This window comes from Hoplias malabaricus, chromosome 9 (assembly GCF_029633855.1).
Source record: "Hoplias malabaricus isolate fHopMal1 chromosome 9, fHopMal1.hap1, whole genome shotgun sequence".
Classification (NCBI taxonomy): Eukaryota; Metazoa; Chordata; class Actinopteri; order Characiformes; family Erythrinidae; genus Hoplias; species Hoplias malabaricus.
Window position 1 is genome coordinate 21,343,158 of NC_089808.1, and position 19,163 is coordinate 21,362,320.

Here is a 19,163-nt window from a genome sequence, read left to right on the forward strand (position 1 = left end):
GGCTTGTGAATCCATTGGACATAAATCTGACAAAATGGGATCATATGTTCATAAGTCATCAACACTCATGGTAGATAAAGAGAACACAATAAAGCAAGTAATATTAAATGTGGGTGTTCCTACATGTTCTTACATTAAAAAGAATTATTGAATCAAAAAAAAATTAAGTGATTAACCACAATTGATAATTGTAATGAAACATTGTTTGACAGCCCTAATAATCTTGGCCTATACCAACCAATGAGTAGGAGAATCTATTTGAGACCTCCTACAAAAACAATTACATTTAGGTCATTCATATCACACTGTTTAATTAATGCTAACCACATGCATAATCAAATTCAGTTGATCATGTTTGTTTTTTATTGTTTTGTTTTCATCAGCGTCTCCTAATGCCCCTGTAGGCATGAATGATTGAATGTGATTGATTGAGCAACAGCAGTAAATCCCACACAGCAGGTAGCAGTGTTTCACCCAAAAGAACAGAAGCAGCAGAATGATTTCTGATGTCCTGAAGTTATTAGTCAGTACTGAAAGCTGAATTACTCTTTGCACAACATTTTGGTTTAGGCCTGTGCTTGTCGCAATAAACTGTCTAATCTTAATGTCCAAACCTAAAGTCTACATACGTGGATTCCCAAAACTGAGATCAAGTCGGAAGTGCACAAGGTTAGTGTTGTTGTGCAATAAGGGGAAAAACTGCATAAAATGGGAGGCAGAAGGTCTTGGGTTGAATGTGATGTAAAGCAGTCAGTCATTAGATTGCAACATTAGAGAAGGAGCTATTGATAGAGCATGGGAAAGCCTAAAAAATTGTCTTTGTGCAGATATCTAGACAAGGCAAATGTTTGTAGGTGGGTGGTCATAAGACATTTGTGCTCCTTCTCTTCTAAGAAGCTTTCACACTTGATATGGGGACATCACTATAAAGATTTAAATGTATTTCACCCTCATTTAATTGCTTTCAGCTGTGTACTCAATTACCCACGTTGGGTGCCTTGTTTTGGATCACAAATATCAGTCCATATTTACATATCTGTATAAATGTGGGTGTTCCTAGTTGTTAGTCTACTCCCCTTTTTCCACAAGTCCATGCAGTTCCCCGGTGTCTTAATGAAACATTTTTGACCTGCAATATTCAAAATATCAAATGGATCAAGCCTGTCTAAACAGCCTTATTCAGAACAGCCAGTCTCAACTCTTGTTCCTTTAAATGATAATGAGGTTTTGTTCACCCCAATCTGAGTGCATTGCAGGGAAGAGCAAAACACATAAGCTCCGATTTTTATCAACTTAAGTTCTCTTTCATCTCTGTATGTTTTACTCAGTTTAACCTTATCTTTGCACTGTCACATAAATGCAGGTGAACAAGGAGTTTTGTCATAATATTGCCTATTAAGATTAGGTTAAAAATAAAACTATAATGAAGTCAAGGTGGCACATCCTCTAGGCATGCACTGTATCCGGAGTTCATTCATGAAAAAAACAAAATAGGGGAAGTGTTATGCTGCTGTTTTTAAACTGTAAAGCCACAGTTGGAAACCCCAGAGAAGTCATGAGTCTTTGTTGAACAGATGCTAAATTGTAGGCAGCTCTAAATGAGTTTTTAGGAAACTAAATTTCTTGTAATACTTTCATTGCAGAAGGCATGTTGGATGATCAGGTTACCCGTGTAGTGTATGCAAACATATTGAGTTGTATAAGGTATTTATATCAACCAAATTAGTACCAGTCATTTATGAAGTACTGAAGCTGTATGATTCGTTTCATATAGGAAGTCATAATTTGAGTCTAGTGCTTCAGATAGACACATTTGTTTAGAAGTGCAAATGTTGCCATTGAATTGCAACAGACTGTTTTCCGGCTGTAAGCACTTAGCCTTGTACAAGCACAGCTGTGCCTGTTGTATTTTCAAACTAGAGGGCAGCATGTGCCTGTGTCACTGCAATTACACAAAACTCTTTTTTAGTTCTTCACTGAAAACAGGATTTGTCTTGTGGTGAGAGTGTGGGTTGACACTGCACATTTGGTGTTGATGGCTGGGAGATAGATCTGGTTGGAGCGTGAACAATGTGGTTACAGTGAATATTTCTACTTTCCACATGTTCTGTAGGTATGGGATGATTGTTTTGCTGATTAAAGCCTGCTTCTTTCCTTTCATACTCAAAGCAAGTCTTCCACTACTTTCTCTAGCTGACTGAATATAGCAGGTGAGATATGGGTGTCTCAGTTACTCAACTCAGTATTATTATGTGCAAACTCTGTAGTTACTTCTATTAATTTCTAATGTGTAAGCTATGAAATAATAATGGAGTTGTCTACAAACATTGCAATGGTGAAAAGTCCTGGTTCAATACTATACACCCAGCTGTGTCAGTCTAAAGAAGGATGCGCCCAAAATGGAGACAGTGGAGAAATAAAGGCAAGGAATAATGAAACAATGCAGGATTATGAAGTAGTATAACTTCCAAAAGCTACCCATTAGCTCTGTGGGAAAGGCCTACAAGACACCCCCAGCTAAAAAAAAAATTCTCCCAAGACGATGGGGAAATTTCATTTGGGTGGCAAGGTTTGAAAAACCCTGCATCACACACCTCTCTGGCTCCCATTCACACTTCATTCAAACTACTGCAGAAGCATCAACACCTCTACCCAGCACTGATTGCCTCCCCGCCAACACTGAAGGTCTGTAAACACAATGTGTGCCAACTCTTCAAGAAGGCATCAGGCCCAGAATGTGTTTCACCCTTCTGTCTGAAGGTTGGTGCTAACCAGCTTGTACCTTCAAGTTGTCTTCACAAAGATTTTCAACAAATCATCAAAGCTATGTGAAGTACTTATTTTTAATGCACCACAATAACACCCACTCCAAGGAAGCCACCTCCATAGGACTAAATGACTGAGAGAGAAACACGTGTTGCCATGAAATGCTTTTACAGACGGGTACTTGTGCACCTTAGAGGCATCACAAACCCCTTCTTGGACACCTTACAGTTTGTGTATCAACTCTGTGGATGATGTGGTGAGCATGGGGCTTGTGCTGCATGTGGGAATAAGGCTAGCTCGTCTTGTGTAATCCCAGAGAAAACATACAGTGGCACAAACTACAGAAAAAGTTAATGCTGGCTTGGACCACTGTTGTTAGGTACTTACCAATTCAATCTGGAAACACCCCACAAGACTTGGTGTTTTGGAGATGCTCTGATTTGATCACAATGTGGCTCATGTCAAAGTCGCTAAGATTTTTACACTTGCCCTTTTCACCTGTTTCCAAAAGCAGTTTCAAGAAAGTACTGTTCTCTTGCAGCCTGATATACCCCACCCCTCAAATGCCATTGCAAACAGAAAGACAATGCTGTATATAATATTGATTTTAAACTTGTCTGATCAGTGTACAAAATGTTGAGATTTTCAGTTTAGCTTTGTCCTTTGAAACAGCAAGGTTTGATTGACTGATGTGAGCATGTGAAAGGGGAGTTAAAAAGGGGGATTTTAATTAATAAACCAAGCCTGAATGGGCTAATAGTAGTTGTGTTATAATACCTGGGTGACTTGTGATTGTTTAGTGTTGCTAAATATAATTCTGCTGTTTATCATGACTTGTAAAACCTAGCCAGAGACATTCACAAGGAATTTTCTGCAAATCCAAGTCAAGTCTCAAGACTTTGATCTCGAGTCTCTTATATTTGAAAAACATGAATGCCATCTGTTCTTGAGTTTACATCATGTGCTGTACTCTCATTTTTTAGCACACACTTCAGTATCAGTTGTGATCAGTGGTATAATTGAAGTTATGTAAAAACGTAATTTTGGGAGTAGGACCACGTCCAAACTCTAATCGTTCACGTCATTTCCGTGTCAGACAAACTCGCTTCATTTAGTTCAGGAGACGGATCTGGACTCGACTGGGGGGGGGGGCTTCATGCGCATTCATAAGCCACACTCAACTCCTCCCCAAAGACTTCTCCTCCCCAAAGAGTTCACCTCCCCGTCTCAGCCTCTACCAGCGTGGTCCGTACTAGCAAATCACTTTTAAAGTTATGTTTCAATGCAATGTGTAGAAACCCACAAAAAAGCCTTGTTTCTGCACTAATCTATACATGGTGTTTTTTCTATTTACCATCTGTTATGACTAATTATTATCTGGCTGTGTAACCCAGGCATCTCATGCATAATATTTTTGTGTTTAAAGGAAAAAAAATACTATTACAAGTAGAGGTCTTTGGCAATTTTTTATTCTGCTTTACGTGACAAGCTACACTGCTTAATATAGAAGATTACCGCCCACAGCATTGAGCATCACGCAGCACATTTACCTCATCTGGTGGAAAGGAAAAGAAAGTGGTGGTTTTCTAGTGTGCTTGGCGCTCTGGCTCAGAGTTTGACTCATGGAAATGTGGAACAACCAAGGAGACTCTTTTCACGTGAACTCTCACACGTGATTCAGCACTTGGCTAAGGGGGCCTTGGACCTGTTTGAGCTAAGCCAGTGCTTGTGGACATTAATTTATGCTTAAATGGGCTGTTTATTTTTAAGTCAACCAGCGGGCTTCCCAGAAAAAAGTAAACTTCCACAGTATTTGCTTTAGCTCCATACACCTGCTCATTCGCTGATGTGAACTAATCAATATTTTGCAAGGTTTTAAACTGGCCTTGTAAGTAAATGTGAACTGTGGTTGAAGTGAAAGCTTCCAATTCTGCCCCTTGACCTGGAAGCTTAGTTAGGGGACTGTTTGTGGTGAAGCCAGAAAAACTGAGTCACACACCTCTATAATCTATAGGCCACAGAATGTATTGTCTGTGGCCAGTGGTCTCCAAATAGGTGAGCTTTGCCCTTGAAATTAACATTTCTGTTTTTGTCTTCCGCTTTAGATGCCACAAATATGGGTGGAAATATATACTTATTATATTTGTAGTCTCTGAGAGGAAACATTAACAGCGCACAGTGGTGGTGTAGATAGGTTGGCAAATTCTGTCTTCAGATGTCAGTAGGAGATGATTTTAGTCACACGCATGGCACGATAAATATAAATATTTTTGGTCTTTTGATTCTACTTTCTGTGGGTGATGGTCTCAGAGAGTACAACAGAAGGAACTCTAATTGGGTAGCATAGGTCGCACTTGCACACAAGTGTCACTCACTCTCTCCCACACACCCACACACACTTTTGGACAGTTTCACATACTCATCCATTCACTCACATACTCAAACATTTGTACAGTTTCACACATCCAGTCACTCACTAACACACACTTTTGTGGACAGTTTCACACACTCACCCTGCCACTCAAACAATTGTACAGTTTCACACAGACACTCACTCACACCTGTGGATAGTTTCACACCCTCACCCAGTCACTCACAGACTCAAACCTGTGGACAGTTTCACAGGCTCACCCAGTTACTCACTCATGTACACACACACCCCTGTGGACAATTTCACACTCACCCTGTCACTCTCACACTCAAACCTTTGTACGGTTTCACACACTCACTCACACACACTCACACTCGTGGACAGTTTCAAACACTCACCCACTCACACACAAACACTTACGGACAGATGCACACACTCACCCAGTCACTCACTCACACACACACACAGACACTTGTGGACGGTTTCACACACTGACCCAGTCACTCACCCACTAACACACACATTTTTGGACTACTTGAATCTAGCAGCCACTCTCCCATCTCTGTTGTTTTCACTAAAGTTTCTTATACCAGTGCAAATACACGATGAATAATACTGTCATCCTGTTGTAAAATAGCATTACTCCAGTTCCCTACGATAGTCTGTCAGTCTCTGCACTAGTCCAAGAGGTCTGAAGTGGACTCTAGCTGACATGCATAGGTTGAGCTTGGAGTTTATTTTTATAACCAAAGAAATTTCCTGACACAACCTTAGAAAAGATATTATCTCCAGGGTTAATGAGCAACTACAGGGCCCAAGTGCCTCATGTAGACTGCAGCCATTTTGCTGACGAGGCTAGTAATTGTCTGTTAAATTACATCAGACCCTTCTCTTACTGGAAGCTTTTAATTTTGTACGTCCACAGTTCTCTATTGTGCTTTCTCAGCCATGGTGGTAGACTTGTCTAAATGATTACGCAACTGGCTGACTTGGTGTTTCAACTGACAACAGTTATTTCCACAAATGTTAGCTTTATTCAGAAGTGCTGTGAGACTTAGAAAATATGATTTGTTGTTTATAAAGGTCATCAACAGAGTATATCACTGATCTTGGTCAAGTATGGACCTGACCCCACTGGGGAAAATAGACTTGAGACAGGAATGTAGCTGGTTCTATCCCCTCAACTGGCAAAAAAATGGAAGAGGGGAGTTAAGCAAGCACACTGTTCCTCCCTCAACATCCATGGACTGAAGTGCCCTGGTGCAAGCAATCTAACTGTTCACCTCAACAGCTGCCTGCCAGTCTGGGTCTGCCTAGTGCAATAATATGTGTATGTTCACTACCTTAGGTGTGTTAAATGCATAGGCAAAGTTTATTTGCATTACTGTGCAAAGATAAATGTTATGTTATTAGAAGAAGAATTGCAACACCCTGCCTGCTACTTAAATTTATTTTAGAATCACTTTATTTATCCGTATTTAACCCAATCCGTGCAGTGAAACACACACACTAGTGAACATTAAGGGGGCAGTGAGCACACATGCCCAGCCTTTAAGGGCACTTCAGTCATGACCTGCCAGCTTTGGGGATTGAAGCTTCCAGTTACAAGCCTAATTCCATAACCACCAGGCCACCCCTAGACTAGCTGTGGTGTGGATTGACTCACCAAACCTAGATCAACTCACCTCTATTGGCAACAACAGATTCATTCATAAAAATTAGGATGTGATAGTCAAAGAGCTATTTATACAATTACCACTGAAAGGAGAAGTTTACAGTCAGAAAGATGATGCAATGGATGTTGACGGTAATCACTTGACAACATGATGTAATGTCAAATATGGAAAATGCTCCTTCAAAATCCCACATATACCCTTTAACACTTTTTATGTCCTAAAATCTTGGGCATCCTCTCCATGGGACGTAACCTTGTATCTGCTAATTCCCTAAATGTGGAAATTGAAGGCTCTGTGTACTACAAAACACTAGGCTTGACAAAATGGCTGTTTGAAAATGCTTCTGCCGCTTCCTCTGCTAAACAAAAATATTCCAAAGTTGCAATATTAGGCCATGTATACATTTACATCTCATGATATTTTGAATTACAAAAAAAGCACTAATGAATAAAGCTATAACACTCATGTGCATAGAATGGACCTTAAAAGACTAGCAACCTTATAAATAAGCAGCAAACTAGCGTGGTTGATCTCCAACTGATATACATTTTTGTCATAGAAAAACTACAGCTTGGACCTAGAAATGCTTATATGAGCAAGAATGATTTTTGGCTCCAGAAGTCTATGGATCATGCAGTCTGGCAGTTAGCACATTATCACATTATTCATTCATTCATTTATTTGACTAATTTTTACTGGACTTGTACTGCAAGTAATTACAACATTTTATAAAGCATTAGTATTGCCAAAGCACGCAAGTTAACAAGGGTAAATTTTTGTTTAAATTTCTGTGTAAATTTTTGTCTCTCTTTTTATTTATTTATTTATTTATTTTTTATTATTTTTTTGTCGCAAAAGCTGCTGGTATTTTTAATCTCAAAAGTGTGTTTGCACATGTGATACCCCATACCATTTGCTTACTCTGGTGAAAGTACAGTATGTTCTGTGGTAAATGTGAACAGATGCTAGAGATAATGACTGGTATAAAATTTTACGTGTAACTGACCTGATATTGCAAAGTGTGAAAACCTAAACAGATGTGGTGAATAGAAGGCTTCCGTTTTTGTGTTGTATGTGTTGCTTGCACAGCACTTCTCTGCAATGGTTTGGAACTTTAAATAGGTTACATGTGTGAGACCTTGGGACTCTCAGACTCGAGCAGATTACGTTCTGAAAAAGCGCAGGTTGAATCATGTGGAATCCATTGTCCCAATGAAAGTCCAATGCTTAGCAAAGCAGCATTATTCCATTAAGGTGCATCACATCATATCCAACGTGTCATTGTATAGCTCCTTATACACATGTTCCTACAGTGTGAGACAAGGTCTGTGGTAAAGGTGGTGCCTCACTTGGTATAGATGGGCACCATAAGGTCAGAGTTGCAATTTGATTTAAAATGATTGTGGTTTGCTGCTGCTGGGATTGTACTTAAACTGAAACCCTCCTACTCAGGGTGACTGTGTTTAACCCATGTAGGATGTTTGCCTCATGCCTACTCAGTACTCCTCTAATCATTTTATAGGCCATAGGACTATATGTTATTTTCTTACCCACAGCAGCTTTTTAGTGGGCTGAAAGAAAAAGGAGAGGCTTGCATGCTTAAGCATGCAATCGTTTACGTAATGTTTGACCCAAATTTGTCCTCAGTTTTAGTCATTGTCATTTCCATCGACAAACTACACATTACTCTCACCCCTGGCAACAACTAAGTAATCAACAAACCTGGAGGATGTTCAGACAGTTTTTTACAATGTAGCAAATAAACCAATCACAAATAAAACACACAAACATATTCATTTAAATGATGGATCTTTATTGTCCCCCTGTAATTATGAAATCACTCAGTATTGAGGAAACATAATTCAGTTATTTTAAATTTTGCATTTCTAACAAAACCCCTGCTTACGTCTGTGTTTAAAACCTTAGTGAGCTTTTGGACTTTACTATTTGAAAGAAAACAAGGGCAAAAATGACAAGAATGTAGTCACTTAAGTGAAAAAGAAATCCAGTATGAAGTGTAATATCCAGTATGAAGTGTGGATTCCAGTCAGCTGGGCCGACAGGGCATGTACTAACAGAAAGGGAAGGTTATAAAAGGGTCATTTAAGGGTAGACAAAGGAAGATATCAAAGTGTGAGTATAGAATATTTAAAGCAATATGCCTATTTAATACATATGCTGTTACTGCTACATTTCACACAACAAAGCGTTGTAGCTGTTGGGTTTCTACTGATGGGAAGAATCATGGCACTGTAAAATTATTTCCTCTGCTTATTAAGTATTTTGAAATGAAGATCATTTTGCACCAAGTCAACACCATGCTTCCTGAAAGCAAACCAACAGGTTCATGTCTATAAAGGTCAAAGGACTATTGGCACAAACTCCCAAGGTGGGACCAGGTAAGAGGTGTGAGAATTCAAGGTCTGTACAGGTCCTACCTGGTGTATCTGGAGAAAGGGATGGCATCTATGGAGGAGTTCTCTTCTTTTGTGTGGATGGACAAATCGCGACTGAGCCAGTGTAGAGAGAGAACTGATTTTCTTTGATTGGAAAATTTTGTTTGCAAACAGTGGGCAACTGGAAAATTGGGGCTAAAATTATGTAATGTGAACCTGACATAACCATACTACATATGTCTTTTTCCACCACACACCATTTAACCACTGTTTGAAGAGATAGTTCACTCATGCAAATCATGGTAGGTTTATGCATGTTTATTTAATATATCTTGTTCTTGATGATTATCAGGGCTTTCACTGTGACTCATTCTATGTTGTAGCCATGCTGTTTACTGTCGCTTATATGTGATTGCGGTCGTGTCTTTATCATCACTGAGGATCACAGATGTAAAGCCAATGTTTTTTCATGTATGATGTTCAGCACACAATCGTGTCCAGAGCTACATAGAAATGTAGAATTAGTTTTTGTATTTGTTTATTAATCCCAGCCTGTCGTTTGAAGGGCAAAGGTCTTACCCCTTAGATACCAGCAATTTACCTGTTGGCTCACCCCCAGGCTTGAGAGAGATTTTTATGAGGACATTTTGATTCTTCCAGTTCTTCTTTTACCATTTGTTTTCCTTCTTTGGAATCATGAAAATTATTCAGTTGCACACATCCCAAATGTATGAATATCACACCACGGGAACATTCTTTAGCAACATTTCTCCCTGGTATTTTTCTTTTTGATATTGCAAGATCCAAAGAATGAAATGAGATGACACAAGCAGTACTCATTTCTGTATAAGTGTTGTGTTTAAATCTAATTTGAAGGCTTCATTACAGTAAGTGTTCTAAAATATGCTGATCTTATGCATTTTAGACCATGTCCGTAAACTGGCCTTAGAACCTAATGTTCAAATTCACATACAGAGGTTCGTGTACTTTCCCTTTTCATAAGAACCCACCAAGAAAGGGGTATTTTTACACACTAGCTGAGAGCTATCAGGGTCCAAATCTGTGGTAAGAAAATGAGAGCAACCTTCAGTGACCTAGAAAACCAGGAAACTGTTGAACTTTGAAGGTGTCAAGAAGTTATGTACTTCACTGAAGATGATAATGAAGACTATGCTGCTACTTAAAATGTAATAGTAAACACAAACACAATGTATACAGGTTACCATCCTTGTTTAAAAAAAACAAAGTCTCCGATGCTGAATCCAATGTTTAGAACAGAAAATAGCCATTTGCTCTGTGGTCAAGTCTCCTTATTACTTTGATCATGAATTATTTGCTTTGACAGGAAGGAGCGAGCAGCGCAGTAGTGCTAATATTCAGCAATCTGGCTATATTCGTACTGCTTCTCTCTTTCAAAAAAGCTGCTCCTTTAAAATCTGAGGGTTAACGCTAACATGGAGTTTGGATATATTCCTTGTTTTAATCCCGGAAAATGATCAGAGAAATTAAGCTGGGTTTGGTTTACACTGTGTGCTGTTTGCATTGGTCCAATTAGATTCCCAAGGGAAAGCAATGAGGACTTGCCTCTAAAACAGTGGATTAATTTAATTTAACTGATGTGTCTGGGAGTCTGGCTAATCTCTATGGCCCTATTTGATTAGTTATATATGGGGAGCTGGGGTAATATAATTTTACCACAGGACATCAATAATGCTTATGGTGGATTTGAATTGGTAATAAAAAAAATCTTCGCAAAAATAACAGATGGGGGTGGCAATTCGATTCACGCATTGATATCACACAGTGGATCAGCGACTGTAATGAGCAGGACACATTCATAACAGGTAAAGAGACCAGAAACATCTTTCCACTGAGTGACCCTCTGGATATGATGGAATATTCCATAAAACACTGACAAAATAAAGGTCAGTTAGGATGGGATTAAACCTGGGGTTATTTTTACTGCTCATTTTATAGTTAGTAGAAAGCTTAGGAAGCCTCCCTGAAACGGGGGTGTGCACTTGGGTAAAATGACTGAAATGTTCAATTCAGACGGGATTAAAATCACCAAATAGGATTTAAGACTATACGATTCTAAATGCTGTAATTAAAGTTTCAGGTTTGCTCAGACCCTAGCTGTGGTGAAATCAAGTTAGGCTTAGACATTGATTCTGTTGACTTCAACAGCAAAAGTTGAGGGTTTACGTTGACTCCAGAAAAGCCAGAGTGTGTCACTAAACAGAAGTTACAAAGGGTAAACTTGAGAACAGCATATAAATCTATGATGAAAACAAAACAAATTTTAATCCAGTTCATTGACTTAAAATGTGTATTAACCTTATGGAGAGTGAGTTGTCATCCACTTCCAATGAGAGGGAAACTTTTAAGTGCTACCACTGACCTGAACGTGGATGACACTCAGTGCTTAATATTGTGTGGAGAATGACACAGTACTGTTACACTATTCAACTTGGATTAACATGGGTTATTATAATTTCATTTTAAATTAAATTTAATTTATAAATTAACTTTAATTGTCTTATACCACAATCAGGATAGTTTTTCTTTTCTGGAGCAACTATTTAATTTGTAGCTTTGGGTAACTTTCTCAAAGTTGGGTCAGGTGTGAGGTAAGTTCAATCATAGTGAGAGGAAACTTGCCTCTGGGGCTTGTGGGGTGTCTTGGAAACTTCCGTCAAGCCTTTTGGGGTGGGCTTAAATAGGCAGCTTCTCGAGTGAAGTTCAGACTTTTGAAGCCTAACCTTTCAAGATGAAGATGCCACTTGTACTCAGTTGTTTGGCTTCTGTCCTGCTGTTACTTCTTCTGTTTTCACCAGCAAAACAAGGTGCCTTTGACACTTTATTATATGCCAATTCTCAATCTTTAAAGTTTACTTTTTGATTTTTAAAGACAAATGCCATTTGGTTGACTTCTTCATTTTGTTTTTGTAGGGAGTGAAGCTGTTCCTGTGAGCTGCTGTGTAAAAACTTATAAGGGCAGAATGCCACATCGGAACCAGCTGTTGAAATATGTAATTCAGACCAAACCCTTATGTGCTGTGGAAGCTGTGAGGTAAGAGATCAGTTTATAAACATGATGCCATTGCTGTAGGTTAATTTGATTTGATTTTTTATTTTTTTAATAATGTACTTTTTTAATGTTGAGAAAAATGTAAAGGAATTTAAGAATATGTTAAAGAAAATACAAACTGAATATGTGAATATGAATTTTGGCTTGTGCCAAAATTATGGCACATTCCATGTTTGCAAATCTGATGATAGTATGTGCAATTTTTTTCTTGGAGCTTCAACAAAATGCCACGATATCAATTATTCATTGTCTGTAACCGCTTATCCTGTTCAGGGTCACGGTGGGTCTGGAGCCTACCAGGAATCATTGGGCGCAAGGCTATCACTTTACCAGAGACTTTCAAATGACACTGATCAATGGTATTACAAATATCAATTTTTTTAATATTATGTATTTTTCTTGGTAGATTCAGAACAAAGAAGGGGAACATAATCTGCTCTGATCCCTCCTCACAATGGACCATCTCAGCCAAAGACTTTCTGGACAAGAAGAATAATCCACAGATAAAGGAGCCCATCAGAACCACCACCCACAAAACCACGTCATTAAAACCTGAAGTCCAGCATAACAGCACAACTACAAATTCAACTGTATTTCTTATTTGAACAGACTTGCATTACATTCCTAATTTTCTAACCAGTGTTTCCATTGCATTTGGAGTGTTGATTTAGGAATATGCACTTTATTCATGTAAATAATTTTTGTATTTTTATTATGAATTGTTATTATTTACCCGATTTAAACAATACAAACCAAACTTTGTGTACATCTGTAATTGGGATTAATTCCTTATGTGAATAAAGCTCAATAACTGAGGAATGTCTGTAAACCTTTTGACAGGTGGTGAATATTTGATATGATTTTTAATCAATTCAGTTGCAAATGTCTTTGAGTAAAATGTTATTAACATTATTCAAAATGGGCTCCGGACCCAGCGTGACCCTGAACTGGATTAGCAGTTACAGAGAAAAATGGTATTAATGTTATTAAAAATGTAATATTTAATCAAATGATTATTAAATGTATTTTTCCTAAAATGTGCTTGTTTGATTCCATTCCTGAGTGCAAGACTTTTATCTGTAATATATGTCATATCTCCAACTAATGCATTAGTTCAGAAAGAATTAATGCATGTTTTTGAAAGTAGAAATAGGTAAATGATACATTTGAGGGTTATATTCATGTTGTAACATGGTTAGATTCAGTAGTCTCGTAGGTCAGTTTATTTTAGTGGTGTATCTTTGTAAAAAGAAAGTGTCCCATTTTCCTTTGTGGTTACATATACGTGACCAGCTTATGTTCATTCCGCTCAGTGAAGAGGAAAAATCTTATGTAGCTGACTCTTTTATGTTGTCCATGTTCTCAATTTGGCCAGTGTGGCTTGGAGATCTGCACTAGCATTCAGTAAATTATTTAATTACATATTAATGATCACCATAAATACCTGAGATGTATTAACAGTTCACTGTGGATGTCAAACAACTTCAGTAATCACATAGTCTTGGTAGCTTAATACAAAATTAGTGTATTGTGTATATTCAGTTTTTGCAAAGGTTTTCCAGGTATACAAATTGTGAATACATATGCAAAAATAATGTAATCATCCTTGGTAACATGATATGTTTTGATCAGTTAACAAGTTACATTAACATTTTAAGGCTCACATTGATTTTTTTTGCCCTCATGTTATTGTATATTGTACAGCCAGACAAATAATATTACTAATAAATACTAATTACTTATAAAAAGTTTAATATATTTAATTATAAATTATATAAATGAATTGCCGTCATACAAGATTTAAAAACAATAAATCTATGTAGACCCAAGCTGCAATGGTCTCATGCTCAAGAATCCATGAGCACTGGGACAGAAATTATTTTGTAGCCTTCTCAAGGACTCCACACAATCCTGTCTCTGAGGTCTACAGGCAGTTTTTGACTTCCCCATGTCTTGTTTTATGCTCTGATTTGTATTGTGAGCTGCGAAACCGTATATAGACAGGTGTGTGTCTGTCCAAATAATGTCCAGTCAACTGAATTTACCAGAGTTGGACTCCAAGCCCACAGAACTAAATTTCAAGAAACATATCAAATGGGTGTAAATACTTATATGTAATGTTTAGTTTTTCCGGTCTAATAAATTTGGGGAAATTTATTTAACTTTCTCATTATTAAGGGACTAAAGACTTTCTGAATGTATTATATGTACTGTTACTATGCTGAGGTTAACTAGGCAATGTGTATGTGTGTTTCTGACCACATTGGGGATTTAATTCTGTAGTGCTTAATGAGGGCATCTTCAGGGGTGTTTCCCATCTTACTTAAAATGCTTAACAGAGGGCAATGATCATGTGGTTTCAGAAAATTTTAGCATGTTATTCCAGTTTTACTTTGTTAATTGCAGCAGAATTTGGCTGCACTCTGCTTTTTGCGATTCAAATATGATCCCAAATACATTGTGATGTTAAGCTCTGAGATTTGGGGAGGCAGGTTTAGTGTTTTAAAGTATTCATTTAATATATGGCCTGTATATGTGTGTATTGTGATCAGTTTAGAGCATTCGTTGACAGTAAACTTGTTATTAACAAACTTTCAATGACTATCCTGTTAGGAATTAATTCAGACATATTTGTGGTACTATTTCACGTTTCATATAATTAAATAATTAAATTCTCCTATTCAAAGTCTGAATACACTTGAGTATACCAGACACATGAAACCCACATTTTTCTGGTCTACACTGCAACCTCTCATATTTTCCTAGCTTCATGTGAATGGTATAGGTTTTATTGAGGTCCCACCCACCAAATGATAAGACCTTCAAGAGGTTCAAGAGCTGACAGTCAGTGTAGTGGGCTTCAGGCGAGATGAAGAAGCTGCTGGCTGTTAGTGTCCTCTTTGTCGGAGCATTCTCCAGTATCTTTGCAAGTAAGTTTCATTTGTCTGAACACATACAACTCAGGCACTTTGTGGTGTGCCCTAGATTTGTGAGACAAAAATTATAATGTGCAGCCTTTGCATCAGTATGGGTTTGGAAGGGAAAATGTAATGGTGATATTTACTCTCTATGAAATTGTAGTTTTTGGGGCTTTTTTCAACCGTATTTTTCTTTTTTTTCTCACAGCAAATGGACCACCGGTGGGTTGCTGCATCCGAGTAAGCCGTCCCAAAATCCCTATGGGCTACGTTGTGGACTATAGATGGCAAAATAATGCAATGTGCCCAGTCAAAGCTGTGCTGTGAGTATCTTGTACACATTTTCTGAGAAGTCCAGTAACTCTCCAGTGTAATGATTGTATTAAATTATGAAATGAATGAATGTTAAAATACATCACATGGCCACTAGTTTGTTGTACATTTCTATTAGCAGAACTTTTATGTGGAGTCTACAAACTGCATTCATACACTTTGTTAGCAAAACAGGCTTTACAGAAATGAATACACCTTTCAGCAGGTAGCTGAAATCACAAGAGGTGTCTAGAAACTGTTAAAGATATTGGCTATATAAACCCAGTGGTCGATAGTAACGAAGTAAATGTAATTTGTTAATGTATTTAAGTATTTTTTGTGTATCTGTACTGTACTCAAGTTTTTTCATTTTGGGCAACATTTTCCTTTTACTCCTCTACATTTCAAATACAAAAATCTTACTTTTACTCCACTACATTATGATCTGCCATTACTTTTTGGTATTTGTGTGAGTAAAACCGTAACGTGTCTCAATACATCTCTACGCGCGACACAGCGGCATTGTTGCTAGGAGACGAACAAACATAGTCGCTGCGCTAAAACAAATAAATTGTTTTTCTGCCTAAAACCAATAATACCAAAGACAGACATTGTTTTTATTAAGTGCTGAGCAAATTTGAGACTTTAAGTTATCACTTTCAGTTCTTAGAATCATTATGAATGAACAGAATGATTTGTACCGTTTAGTATTTGGCTGTATTTGAGCCATCAGTAACACTACTATTCAAAATCATTCACCAAGGGTGAGAGTTAGTTGGAGGTTTATTAAACACAATTTGTGAAACGAGGTCAAAACCAGAATAAATGTTCCAAAACCCAAAAAGCAGTACAGAGTGCTAAACAAGTCCAAATGACAAAAAAGAATATCAGACAAGAAGTCAAGAAAAATACAGGTGTTTCAGAATTGCAGAAATTGCACAAACTATGCTCTGCAAATATGTAGACAAAACAGAGAGCTTAAAGGAACATTCAGTTAAGTAAGTAATATTTTTTACCTTAAAATTACAGCTTCAAAATCATTGTGATGCTTCACTGACCTATAATAGGGAGCATACAGCCTCTGCAGCCCTAAGTTCTTTCTTTTCCTGGGAGCTTTAATTTCCAAACCAGATAATAATGCTCCATTTAGCAATGCTGTGGAGATCTTGAATTTAGGTCCTTAGAGATGTGTACTCCGAGGTACCTGTAGCTGGTCACTTTCTCGACCGAAGTTCCCTTGATATGTAGTGGTGTTTACGGGGTCCTACTTTTCTCTCTTCTTAAGTCCACAACCATCTCCTTGGTCTTGGAGGGCCAGGGAGAGGTTGAAAATGGTGGTAGTGGTGATCCTCACTGGTCAGGTCGCATGCCGCTGTAGCGCTAGGTGCTAAGCTAACAGCGCGAATGGTATTAAAATTATCAGTGTTGACCTTGAGATGTGCATAAAAGGTCTTTAAATCTTGAACCGGTGAGGGGTTAATGTCATCTGAGGTGTTGATTTGTTCGTGAAAATCCATGATTGTCAGCAGTCCTTGCCACACTCGTCTGCTGTTGCGGTCACCGAGATGAGACTCCACTTTGTCCCTGTATCGCCATTTAGCAGCCTTTGCCGCTTTACTCACTTTGTATGACTCCTCTTTTTACAGTCATATCTCTAGTGCTCAGTCCAGTGTTGAGGGGTACAAGCTTTAATAGCCTCACGGTTCGGAGGACGGTGTGCACTCTCTCTTAGTCTGTTTCAGACTCCGGCGTGTTTCCCTCAGTGTTTCTTCTTGCAAATATTCAGAAGAGGCTTGTCTTCATTGTTAGGGTCCATGTTCTAAAGTGTCTCTGTTGGCTTAGTCGAACTGTTACTTAAGACCTCAGAAAAAAAGATAAGTTGACCTAGTACTTAATTCCAAAGGAGTAGTAAAGTCATACATTATCGTTGTCAGTGGCGGCGTGGTGAAAGAACTCAAAAAAAAGAGTAAAACCATAAAAAAACACAGTCTAAGCAGAGCTTTCACAACAGCGACTTTTCACAACAGTCTCACTCGCGCCATTAGCTGCATTTGACCCATCCATAGTAATGAACACACAAACACACACTAGTGAGCAATTCTTCACAAACACTAGGGGCAGTGAACACACACAACTGGATGCTGCCAACCACCTTGGGGCCCAGGGGGCAGTTCAGAGATTAGGTCCCACAAGGGTTCTTCCACCATGAATTAATTTTACCTTGCCGGTCCCAGGAATTGAACCGGTGACCCTCAGGCTCCAGGCTCACTTCTCTAATCATGGCTGCCCTCAACACAATGTAATTAACAATGTGCTCCTTTTAAACAGTGATATGAAGCACAGTGGTAAGTTACATATAAACAACATAGCCATGATATTTTATTTATCTTTCTCAGGCAGTTAAAATGTTTTAAACCAGGGTTGTTTTCTTCTGACATACACTGACATATTCTGTTTTTACTGTAGGCTTTACACCCGAAATGAGAAGAAACTCTGTGCCGATCCTAACTGGAGCTGGACTACACGTATCATAAATAAGATAGATTTGGAGAAGGAAAGAGAAGAGAAGGAGGAGATAAAGACAAAGGCTTCAGCAGCAGAAGAGAACAGAGAAGGGGTTTCCTCACACACCACTGCTAAGCCCCCAGTGGGCAGCAGGGGGCTACAAGAGTCAGCAACTTCAGCAGCTCTAAAACCAGATGAATATATGCAATCTACTAAAGCACAACAGGGTTTAGAGAAGAAAAGCAGGAGAAGAAAGTGGAAGAGAAAGGGAAAGAATAGACAGAGGAAAAGAAAAGGGATAAAGGCAAGTCAGAGAGCGAACAAAAAGTATTTGTGATAAAATGGGGAGAACACTCAGAAATATGGGGAGAAACTTTTTTTTGAGCTAAAAAACATTCATTTTTTGAACTCAACAAAGAAATATAAATCATGGACATTACATGGCAAAAGAATGGCATGTTTCCTGAGGAGAATTAATTATTCAATTCCGTCCACCTAGAAAGTAAGCGAAACATGTCTTTTGAGCAGAAGTGCCCAAAGTTTTGAAGATAACGTACATATACGAATGCTCAAAATAATTTGCTTAAAATTTCTCCCATAGGCCGTTCATATGAATTGATTGTTTTTATGCCTACAATTATATTTATGCAGTTATTTCCATAATGTAATTATTAGTAGATTTATTTTTACTATAAATAATACTCTTTAAAACAGTGTATGATATTCCAAACATACAAGTTCCTGTATTCAACTCCTTAAGATTGTTATTAAAAAATGTTTTTGTTGTTTTTTTTTCTGCTGATCAGATTTTAAACTCCTCGCGCTCCGAACAGTTGGATTCATATTCGAATTGTTTGTATCATTAAAGAAAATCGGAAGATAGTGGAAGAAAACTTGTTCTGGGGTCTTTTAGGTCTGTATTTAATAATGTTAATAGATCTCAACTAGTCACTAATGTGTCTTTACATGTTTAATAATATAATAAATAATAAAAACAGGTAGGGTTACATCTTATTTTGAATGAATATAGGTTACAGATGTGAAAGACTGATTACAATAATGCTTATTCACCTTTACACATTTGTGAACGTTTACAGCCATTTGCCTTCTGTTCACTTGCACTGTTTG

The 19,163-nt window shown here is 38.0% G+C and overlaps 1 protein-coding gene across 1 annotated transcript; it reads left to right on the forward strand.

Moving 5' to 3' along the window:
• The first annotated feature begins 15,125 nt into the window (after positions 1 to 15,125).
• On the forward strand, positions 15,126 to 18,918 carry LOC136707894 (C-C motif chemokine 2-like). The gene is made up of 3 exons (XM_066682193.1): positions 15,126 to 15,230; positions 15,427 to 15,541; positions 17,997 to 18,918. The coding sequence occupies exons 1-3, from the start codon at positions 15,170 to 15,172 to the stop codon at positions 18,370 to 18,372; spliced, it is 552 nt and encodes a 183-aa protein (XP_066538290.1). The 5' UTR covers positions 15,126 to 15,169; the 3' UTR covers positions 18,373 to 18,918.
• The last annotated feature ends 245 nt before the right edge of the window (positions 18,919 to 19,163 follow it).

What these genes read in the sequence shown, in the direction of transcription:
- LOC136707894 (XM_066682193.1), top strand. Translation starts at nt 15,170, where the DNA reads ATGAAGAAGCTGCTGGCTGTTAGTGTCCTCTTTGTCGGAGCATTCTCC. An exon ending in ATTCTCCAGTATCTTTGCAA is followed by an intron (nt 15,231 to 15,426) that starts GTAAGTTTCATT and finishes TTTTTCTCACAG; the next exon opens with CAAATGGACCACCGGTGGGT. An exon ending in TGCCCAGTCAAAGCTGTGCT is followed by an intron (nt 15,542 to 17,996) that starts GTGAGTATCTTG and finishes TTTTTACTGTAG; the next exon opens with GCTTTACACCCGAAATGAGA.